This window comes from Mytilus trossulus, chromosome 9 (genome assembly GCF_036588685.1).
Source record: "Mytilus trossulus isolate FHL-02 chromosome 9, PNRI_Mtr1.1.1.hap1, whole genome shotgun sequence".
Lineage (NCBI taxonomy): Eukaryota > Metazoa > Mollusca > Bivalvia > Mytilida > Mytilidae > Mytilus > Mytilus trossulus.
In genome coordinates this window covers 61,503,935-61,514,900 of record NC_086381.1, presented here as the reverse complement: position 1 = coordinate 61,514,900, position 10,966 = coordinate 61,503,935, and the positions used below count along the sequence as shown (strand labels likewise).

At 31.0% G+C, this 10,966-nt stretch overlaps 1 protein-coding gene across 1 annotated transcript; it reads right to left on the bottom strand.

The window, feature by feature from the left end:
- Positions 1-223: 223 nt before the first annotated feature.
- On the bottom strand, positions 224-9,691 carry LOC134684089 (uncharacterized). Its single transcript, XM_063543371.1, has 5 exons — positions 9,601-9,691; positions 6,535-6,663; positions 5,294-5,768; positions 3,864-4,021; positions 224-1,949 (listed from the first exon to the last, which is right to left on the bottom strand). The coding sequence occupies exons 2-5, from the start codon at positions 6,659-6,661 to the stop codon at positions 1,327-1,329; spliced, it is 1,383 nt and encodes a 460-aa protein (XP_063399441.1). The 5' UTR covers positions 6,662-6,663; positions 9,601-9,691; the 3' UTR covers positions 224-1,326.
- Between the last annotated feature and the right edge of the window lie 1,275 nt (positions 9,692-10,966).

Here is a 10,966-nt window from a genome sequence, read left to right as displayed (position 1 = left end):
AGTAGAAAAATTGTCTGATTTATTCCCGGACAAAATGTATAATAATTAATACTTTATTGTAAGCAATACAGATTGAAAAAATATACATGATATACATTATTTAAATAGATTAGTGTCTTTATAATAAGCATTATTGTACATTGTAGATTTTTTTTGTATCAAGTTACAGAACTTATAAAGAATTAATTTTTTGAAATCATTGTTAACTTAAGTATGTCAAAAACCGAATATGGCTTAGTGTTAACTACAATTTATTTTTATCAATATAATCAGTAATGTTACAAAAAAGACTGCAAGGGAAAAAAGTCCTATATCAAATTGCAAAATCAAAAGCTGAAACACATCAATCGAATGGAAACAACTGTCATATATCTGCTTGGTCAACAGGGTGAAGGAATCTCATTATGTGGTTGTATAGCTAGCTTAACCTCTGACCTTTATGACAGTCGCATAAAGTTCGATTATGTTGACGACATTGCAAAACCAGGCAAAAATATAAAAAAATTACATGGGTTATGACATACAATCTGCCAAAAATATCTTACAAACTGTAGAAACAAACAACTTTGTCAAACAAAGAATATAAAAAAGGCCTGTATACACTTGATTTAAAAAGCACAGAAGCAAAAATGAAAGACAAATATTTCCCTTTACACTCTTAGAATTAAACTCTGACTTTTGGTCATGTCATAGAGTGACTGGACTCTCAGTTAAACAAAAAGTCATGAGTGCTTTTAATAACAAAGATTTTTGTTGAGTAACAAATTTGAAAGTGCATATATCTTAATTTTCCTACGCGGATATTTTTTTCTTTTACTCACGGTAACTGTTAAAATGGTCGAATTGATTATAATTTGGACCAATGATGTTGTTCATTAATGTATAAAAAACGTGTTTTTGAACGATATAATTTTGTCTACATGCACAGCACATTAACTTACTGGTTACATTGTTGAATAAAAACAGGAATTAACAAGCTGCACAATTCCTACTCAAAACGAAACGGAAAATAAGAAGCCGAAAAAATCGGCAACGTCAGGACAAAAAATGAAAAAGCGAAAAAAAAACCACATAAATTAACAACACCGAAATCATCAAAAAAACTCAGAATAGACCTAGACAAACCCAACCAAAACCACTATATTAACTCGTTCATGCGGAAGGGTGTCAATCCTGCTTCATATGATACACTTTTCGTTCCGCTAATACAAATACAAATAATGTTATTAGCCTCATTTGTTTGATTTCACATTAGATAAAAAAGACGATATTGTACATAAAAGGATTATACCCTTAGTCATTGACATATGTTTTTGCAAATAGTTTCTATTCTGACATGTCAGAATCATTTGTAATATTTGCTGCTTGCTGTTTTTTACGACGCCAATAGTAAAGGCGCAAAAAAGTGAGTTGAACAACGCAACCCACACTGACAACACCGAATACTAGAGGGGCATACCATGCATGATTTGAACAGGCTCCTCCAATCTTCCAATAAAGTAACTCACGGTCATCACTATACCAAAGGTATAGCATTAAAGCATTTTCTACATAATATAAAGCGTAGTAAAATATGAAGAATAATCCCCCACATTGTTTTTTCTTGTGGCACTGAAAAACTTGTGATACGGAAAAGCAAAATATGTTGCCAAATGTTCCCAAAAATACCTCTAGCCCAATGTCATCCTTCTTACTACAGATTAGCATGCATCCATGTAGAAGACGATAGATTATGAAAATTGAAACCCAATAACTATATTCAGCCGTAATGAGTGCAAGTAAGATAATACGTGGTCCAATCTCAGCCAAACGTGATACCCAGTGTATTAGTTTGATCAAAAAGCTGTCTTCTTGCTTCTGTTCCGTCTTTCGATATTGATGTTTGAAGGCATTCAAAGACCAAGCCAATCCTAGGGAAGATGCAGTAATGCTCACATACCGAATAATCTCTGAAAGACAAATCTGAATGTAACTATAACTATCACTTATTAAGGGAGAGACACAATTTGTTGATTTATGAGCAGCTATATGCTTTTTCAGCGGGTGGTTTTGAAGCACGTGCAATTAACTTACAATAAGTCTGTTTGAACATGATCTGCAGCTTATCAAATCTTTGGGGAAATACTTTGTTTTTAATTTTGTTTAAATGATTAAGGATTGACTTGGAACGATTAAGATTGACATAGTACATAGAAACATCAGTACATATAACAAGGTAATATTCTATTATGACGCGCTTCTTTCGCTTTGTAAACAACAATGTGATAAAATTCTCGTTATATCTATACTTAGCGCAGACACAGAGATATACATTATAATGGCTGTACCAATATACTTCCGACGTAAATTTACATGTATTGGAACCTACATGGAACCCCTCGCCGATTTTATTGATTTAAAAAGTGGAATAAAAAAAGATAAAATAACTTGTATTCTTATTCGGATGGATGGTTAAAAAAAACGAAATGCACAAGAGCTCGGAGAAATCAACAAAATAAAAATCCACGAACGCCTATTATTTTGTTTGACGCATTTAATCTGATGTCAAAACATGACGTCATGTTTTATGTTACGTGAACCATCGATATTCGTATGATATTGTATTGAAACTGATTTGTGAAGTTGGTTTTGCTTTATTTTCTATATTATTGCATTATTTGCATATTTACTAATTTCAGCAAGTCAAAATGGCGGCTCCTTAGTTACGAAATGTCAACTTTGGATTTTGACGGAAGCTTACGTGAAAAATCTTGTAAATTATAAATGGCAAATGTTGGGTTTGAGAATTAGAAGAGTAAAACAGTTTGTTTCTAGCGTTTATTCACAAAATAGCCCATACAAGCTACGGATGTATTAAGACATTTGAGCTTTATCTAACAGGGAGTTGAAAAAATCAGCCACACACACCAAACCAACGCTCGTTTTAGTATTTAAATGACCGTATTTGTCCCATAAGAATCGAAATAATTCATGGAACCTAATGCTTAGGATATAATTCGAATATCACACCCCAGGCCATGTGTAAATTTCCAACAATCTATGGCTTGCATGAATTATTTCGTAAATAACAATGACAAACGCGCATTTGTTTAACAAGTAAAAAACCAAGATTTCAGAACATAGAACACTAAACATGTTAGTTCTGTTATCAAATAAAACCTGCAAAAATCTTAAGCATCCTATATATAATTACTCTCTCATCTAATATACATAATAACTTTTGTTTCGAAGGACAAAACATATTTTGTTTCGCCTAATCATCTCAAAATTATTTGCAAATTGTTCAAAAGCATAATTGACAACATACAATACTTTTCGAAAATAAAAAAATTTCGAGCAAAAGTCGCTTTTGTATCAATCAAATTTACGTATTAAGTAAGCACTCTTCAAACTATTGAATCTTTCTATGACAATTATTTGTTTTCACGCGAAATTGTTTTTGCATTGTATAATCATAGGCATATGTAAAAAAATAAACTAATATAAAAAAACAAGGAAAGGAGGTATGTTTAGACCGCAAAGGATATTTTAAAACCCTTTTTTTAATATTATAATTTAAAATTCTATTTCATACATTTCTTCGTAAACTATCTAGCATGCAAATTTGGGCAATAGCAGGTGACCAATACTGTTTATCATACTTTTGCTGAAAAAAATGTACATTCTGGCAAAGTATAAAAAAAATGAATCCGTGAAAAAAGTACTAATGATGAACCATACCTGTGGTCAACATATTAATTTTTATTTTTGCAATACTGCAAAGTCAAAAATGGCAAAGTTTCTTGCGCCGTGATGTTGTTAGAGTTATGATTTCAAGAAATGTTTTCCCGTCTTCATATATTTGAATTTCTATAAATACTCACGTGTTTGAGTAGTTTCAGTGAGTGTATCAGTGATCAAGAGGTATATTTGTATTGTTAACTGTGGTGCTGCTTCTACTGTAGCTTCAATGAGAGTAAGGTAAGCTTGGGTATGTTCCAATTTAGAATCTGGTTTCCCACTTGCAAGTAGTTGAGCATATCTGCAGGTATATGAACATTTGGTAAATATTACTTAAAACTACTGAAGATGGACCATTTATCGTATACAAATGTAATTTGCAACATTAGTGTCTGGTTTCAAATATTCAAATATACGTCTACGTGTTTCCTCTTTGTGTAAACGATTGCACTTTCAATGTTGTTGAATTTTTATTTCAGTATTACACTGCTTCATCCAAAACTGATTTGTTATATTCGCGAATATCATACATCATTTCCGTTTTATGACAATCGTGATTTTGTTCTAGAATATAAAAAAATAATGTTTACCTCAAGCAAGATATGCAATATGTGTATATTGATTTGCTGTCACAAGGTTCTAATCAGTCAACGCTTATGCTTATATTTTTGTAAAAAACGCGTTTTTTCTACATTTATGATACAAAAACTCACCGGTTTCACCCAAATCAAAAATCAAATACGAAGATATAATCATGATAATAGCATTTATACTGAACATTCCTAAATGTTTTGCAAATTACGACAGATGCAATTAATGGAATTCGGTTGACCAAATTTATAAAAAAAATATATACTTTTTTAACGATAACAAATATTTTCATTCAATTATTTCCTGATATATAAAATGATTGATTGATTGTTGGTTGCTTAGCGTCCAGGAGTGATATATAAAATGTATAACACGTGTAAATACCTAAGTAGACAAGATCGCATACTTAAAAAACCCTGTATTTTAACAGCTTCACTTGACCAGGGAAAATATCAAATGAATTTTAATTTCCAATAGTTTTACATAACTGTATTTCTAAAAATAACCAAGACAATTGATTGTACCTCACACTATAATACATTATAATTATCGTATATCCGGTACGCTGACTTACATTATACATGATTACAACATAAAAACTGTATATTTGATGAGAAGCAAATAAATGTAGTTAAAATTGGAAAGTATTGACCAAAATAATATTGTTTATTAAAAGTAAATGCCTACATTAATTTCAGTATTTTGTCTACAAGACATTGTGTTAATTGAGATTAAAAAAAACTTTCATTTTTTTGGAAATGATTTTTTTTTTTAGATTTTTTTTTAGTTATTTTCGTGTTATAAAATCAGGTCAGACTTTGTGGGATCCTTACAAATAAACCGTCTTCTCCATATCTGTCGCAGCTTGTATATTGTGTAAGACCTTTTTATGACCAGGTTGAGTTATTCTTTATAAATTTGTATGTGTTTTTGAAATAAATAAGTTGTATTTATTTCTTACCGGGAACATATAGATACATACGTAAATGTTGGGAAAATAACTGCAGGTATACTTAGGAAGAATACTGCCATCAACCAGATACACGTGGCGCAACATCGATGATCCTTGGCACAGTTTTTGTAACATTTCTCACAGCCCTCCGTCATGTTGTCTTCGACAATTTGTTTATAAAAAACAGCCGCTAGAAATAGAACTGGAAGGATAGTGAAAGCCATAACCAAGAAAAATGTTGAATATTGTTCATTTGTAATGTACTGAATAAACAGGAACACATCAGACAAAGTGTCAAATAGGTACAGCACATATGTGAACAAAGTTATTGCAATATGGAGTATAGCCTCTTTCAACGAGTCATGGTAAGATCTTTCCTCTGAAGAGTACAATCGATAGTACAATCGATAGGCAGCTGCGGCCAGGACAACCATCATTACCATTACACCAATTATAGCAAACATAGTTTGTATGTCGTTAGTTTCACTCATCGTTGACAACGTATCTAAAATATAATCATAGTAAACTTTTTAGTTATTACTTCTTTCTTGAACAGGTGTGCTCATTATTTTTTAATTCTTAATTTTTCTTTTCAAAAGAGCAAGTTGCATTCATCAACATTTTTATAAATGTGGGGTACTGTGAGCAAAAGTCAAAGAGAGATATCCATCACTAAGATAAACCCAAGCAAATTGAGATCAAAATCAAAACAGGACGTGAACAAAATCATAGGGCAAATAAACAATTAAAGGTATGTTTTTGTACAGAAATCACAGGATAGCAAATTCGTCATCGAGATGCATATTTGTACACTATGAAGATTTAATGTTAATCCATTCCCTGGTTCGGGAGGATTTGCGAACAGGGACCTACAATATAAAAGGGGGAAGTGTTAGGACGATATGTGTAGGGAACACTACAACTAAACTGAAGTCCATGATTGTGTATGGAAAAACTCCCGAAATCAATCTGTGTAATTAAAAAAAAGGGATATAAATAGGTACAAAATGTAATGAATATGCCAGAATTCAATCTATGGTTTTAAAGAAATTGGTACTGAAAGGAGAACGGCCTGAAGGAAATATGCAAATAGCTTATACTCAAATAGAACGGATAAATGTCAGAACTGGAGTGAATCTATCAAGATATTTCAGACTTATTTTCATTATTTTGACTTATTAAGTTTTTCGAAAGTGGCACTATGTGTGGTTGTTGGAATCTCAGAGTGTTAAACAATTTGACTGTTCATGTGAGAATAATACATGCATTACCTGTTGTGTCGTTACTCCAAAATGGTGTGGTGACGGTATCGTTTATGGTAAGTGCCACAGTTTGGGTACAGTTCAGATAGTACCTTGCAGTGATATTCATATTGGAAGCCGTTGTCCTTATGGCCATGACTGAAATGAAAACTAAATCTTACCAAAATTTTTTTTAAGATAACATTCATTTTGCAATTTTTATCAATTTTGCATTCTGTTAGGCAAATCGTTAGTAATATAGATATGGATTATTTGTGCCTCGCTTATACTTGCTCTTGAAATATAAGTAGATGTCTCGTTCCAAGATAAGATAACAAGATTGTGATTATATGTCATTTTGAATATAGAAATCGGCATCTATGAAACATATATTTTTTTCTGAACAAAAATCCATTATGAAGTTTAAAGGTCTTTGATCATCAGGCCAATTCACGAATATTATAATGAAAAAAAGAATTATTGTCACTTTTTCTTGTTATCGACATACATAACCATATATTTATAGCCCTATCGATTTGTGTAAAAGTGTTCATCTTTAGGGACAAAAAAAAACATATTTTGACGTGGTTGCATTTTGTTTAACAGAATGAAAAATATTAACATTTTTTTAATACAACATCAAATTTTGCAACTTAAAATTCTCCAACATTCTCTAACAATTTATACTGAGGTATACGAATTACACAATTATATGGCTTATCATATTTCAGATATCAGACGAATCTTTTGGTTCTGTCATTGTCGATCTTGTTCCGGTTATTGTCAACGTTTCTCAAGTTACGATTTCGCAAGCTTTGAAAACCAATTTCAGGATGATTTTTTCATATAAAAAAAAAATCTTGTAATACAATGTAATATTCAAAATTATTAATTCCAATGTTAAAAAGATATAATCATTTTCAGTTTGGTCCTGTCATTCTTTTGACATTATGCTATTATTGGTCCAGTCATGCAGTAGAACACGTGCATTTACTTTCTACAACAACGACTAAAAAGACGACACACTTTAATTTTTACGCGGAAGTAAACGGCCGTTCACTTTATAAAAAAAATAGAAGACGCGATATATTTCGTTAACGTTGAGGTTAACGTCAAAGATAACCTCTGCATGCGATGTTGCTCTTACATTTTCTGCAATTTTAATTTGCCATGTCGTTGTCAGATGTTGAACTTTAAATGAGTTTGAATGTTTCTTTGATAATTTCTGCCTCTATTTTAGGTACCAAGTCAGGAATATGACAATTCTTGTCCATTCATTTTTGATGCGTTTTGTTATTTGATTTTGCCATGTGATTATGGACTTTCCTAATTGCTTTTCCTCTAAGTTCAGTATTTTTGTGATTTTACTTTTTTTCACAAGGTCATGTACAGAAAATATGATGAAAACACTTATAACCAATATCTTCCTGGTTTCACATGAGGTAACTATTATGAGATTTGTTTCCTAAACAGTTTACGTACTTGAAATAAGGAAGGAAATATTGTATGACTTACTTGAACATTTGGGCTTATAATTTTATTATATTAAAATAATTATAATTCTACCTAGTAAGTTTACACCTTATGTAATCGAACAGTTGTTGTGTTTACTGAATAAGACACATACTAATACAAGTGACTGCTCACTACGACCATGAAATTGATTTAATTTCAATTTCATATGTAATGTTTTTCAATTAGTGTTTTAATCAATTTAGGTAGATACATTTTACATGTGTCACTTAGTATTTCTGCCTATTCTTAATTGATATATATAAAAACATTAAATAGTTAGAATTCTGAGTATTGAAAGTAAAGTTGCTTATTTTACATTACAAGAGTTTCTTATTCATTTTGTTTGTAACAAACTATTATTGGATTTGCGTAAAGACATTTATCAAAGATATCGTATATGTAATGAATTTGAATTTAGTTTTTATGTACACATTATCCCAGCCAAATTTTAATGAACGTATGTACTTAAGGTAGATTGATGGTATACCGCCATCTTGGATTGTACAATCACAGTACAAAATCGGTCTAGTTATTTGCCTAAATCTGCAAATTTAGAGACATATTTGCAATTCAATAGTTAGACTGCTTTTTCTATTTGAAGAAAAACTGTTAATTAATCATATTATACAAAATATGTTAACAAATAACATTTGTTTCGGTTTAAAAAAAAATTTTCTTCAAATGAGCCATTTAAGGGGAGAAAACTATTTTAGTACAAAATTTATACTGGACTAATAGGGATTATTTTTATTTTTACTTGTAACAAGCAAACAAGTTCGGTGACACCATGTTTTCTTTTTATTTTCTTAAAACATATTATGAAACCTTTCTTTTCACAATTTATTTCAAAATTCTATCTCATAGTATTTTTGTTATGCACACGTATGTGTTTTTTCATAAACAAACTAAAAAAATTTTGGCAATTTTCAAAGACTTATTGCTTGAAAAATACCACGGTGACCCATACTTTTTATTAAATTTTTGAAAGAGCATAGAAAAATATTCATTTTGGCAAATTATAAGAAAAATCTGTCTCAAAAAATATATACTTGTGATCTACCTTAAAAAGAGTTTCAAATGATTGGTTGATAAATACGCTAACAATGGATGTACATACTGATGGAAAGCTGTTCAACTACACGAGTAAAATAAGATGTCTTTTTAGAACAAACACGTGTTTTATCAATATTAAAATAAACCTTTTATTTGTAATAGATTAGAACGAGGTGGATTTTAAACGTGCTAACTATGCGGTGTGGGCTTTGTTTCTTGTTGAAAAGCGTACGATGACCTATAATTGTTAAATACTTTGTCATTTTGGTCCTTTGGAGAGAGCTGTTATATTGACAATCATACCACATCTTCTTTCTCATTATTCACACGATAACAATCCGGAAGAAATTACTTGTCACCCTACCTGGACACCTTTTTGACTCCAAGACATCCATTACAAACCCTTTGAGAAGTCCTAGGCCTTGTTTTGACTCGAAAGACGTTCGAACCCTAAAATATCTTTACTTATATCAACCAAGTTACCAACATAGGCAGTTTTGTTCATAACTTTGATATACCTGTACTTACCAATAAGATACACTGTAATAACAGAATGTTTCTTCTTGAGTCTTGCGACAGGACCTACTCTGTTCAACAATTAAAGATACTTGAATGAAAAACACTGTGTATGGCATGTATAATATTGATTATCAGCAGACTGGTTTTTTTCTGAGAACAGCGTTTGATTATGTCACAGATAGTAAAAACAAGCTGACCTTGTCTTCCTTGTTCTTATATAGAAATATGCAATTAAATCGGGAATGTTTTAAGATTGTTATCAATTTCCTATCAATTTTATGTATTTCCCCTGCATGTTACATTGTCACATGTCACACTAACTGCCTTGTAAATTGACGACGTCTGAAATGAGACAGTATATGTTATAAATGTTTTGAGTAATTAAAAAATGCGTTATTTATTTACCTCATTAGTACTTTTTTTTTATACAAGTACACACATGACGCATGACCAACGGTTTACGAAAGTATACAATTTACTTCGAATATTAAAGTTCTTAACATTGAACATAGCTTTGCATAATATTACGATCGATTTGTTTTGGCAGGAAGAACTACTTTCATGTATGTTTCATCTCTTCATCAAGATGCCAACGTTTTTAAATACAATTGATTTATGTTGAGCGAGATTAGTTTGCAATGTGAATTAATATATACTTTCAAGCGATGGTTAAATACGTATATGCAACTCTAAAAGAAGAAACTAAAATATATTACCTAAATAGGGTTTGCATACTAGTATATCATTGGCAATGATCCTAATAATGATACTGTACCTTCGTAAACAGCCTACAATAGAGGTATTTTATAAACTTAGTAGGGTCGCTTACAAAAAAAATTGCAGGGTACTGTCCATTACCTTTTCAGCCAGTTAATATTTAAAAAAACGAATTAGTATGCATCAAGGTTTTAAATTTCATTATTGATCCTTCTGTTTTATATATATGTATATATATTTACATTAGTACATGTTTCAGTTTTAATGTGACCCATAATGATATTTCATGCATAAATGAGGTGCTACGTCATTGCGGGAGATCGAGTACAGTGATCACTAAATTAACACGTGAAAAAACAAGCAGCTGTTCGGTAGATGTCTTTCTTTGTTGATTGTAATTATTAACCAGTTTTGGTAAAACCAAAATAATGTTAGCCCCATTGTAGAAATGAAAAATCACTTTCCGATGAAATTTGAGAATGGAAATGCGAATGTCAAAGCAGAACACGTTTATTACATATAAGCGGGATCTTTTAAAAAGGGGCATTATATAGACTTCATTGACTTCATAGACTAACCATCGAGCATTTTAGAAAAAAAAACCAAATAATTTCAATATCACCATCAAAATATAGAACACCGAAAAGAAATTACAAAG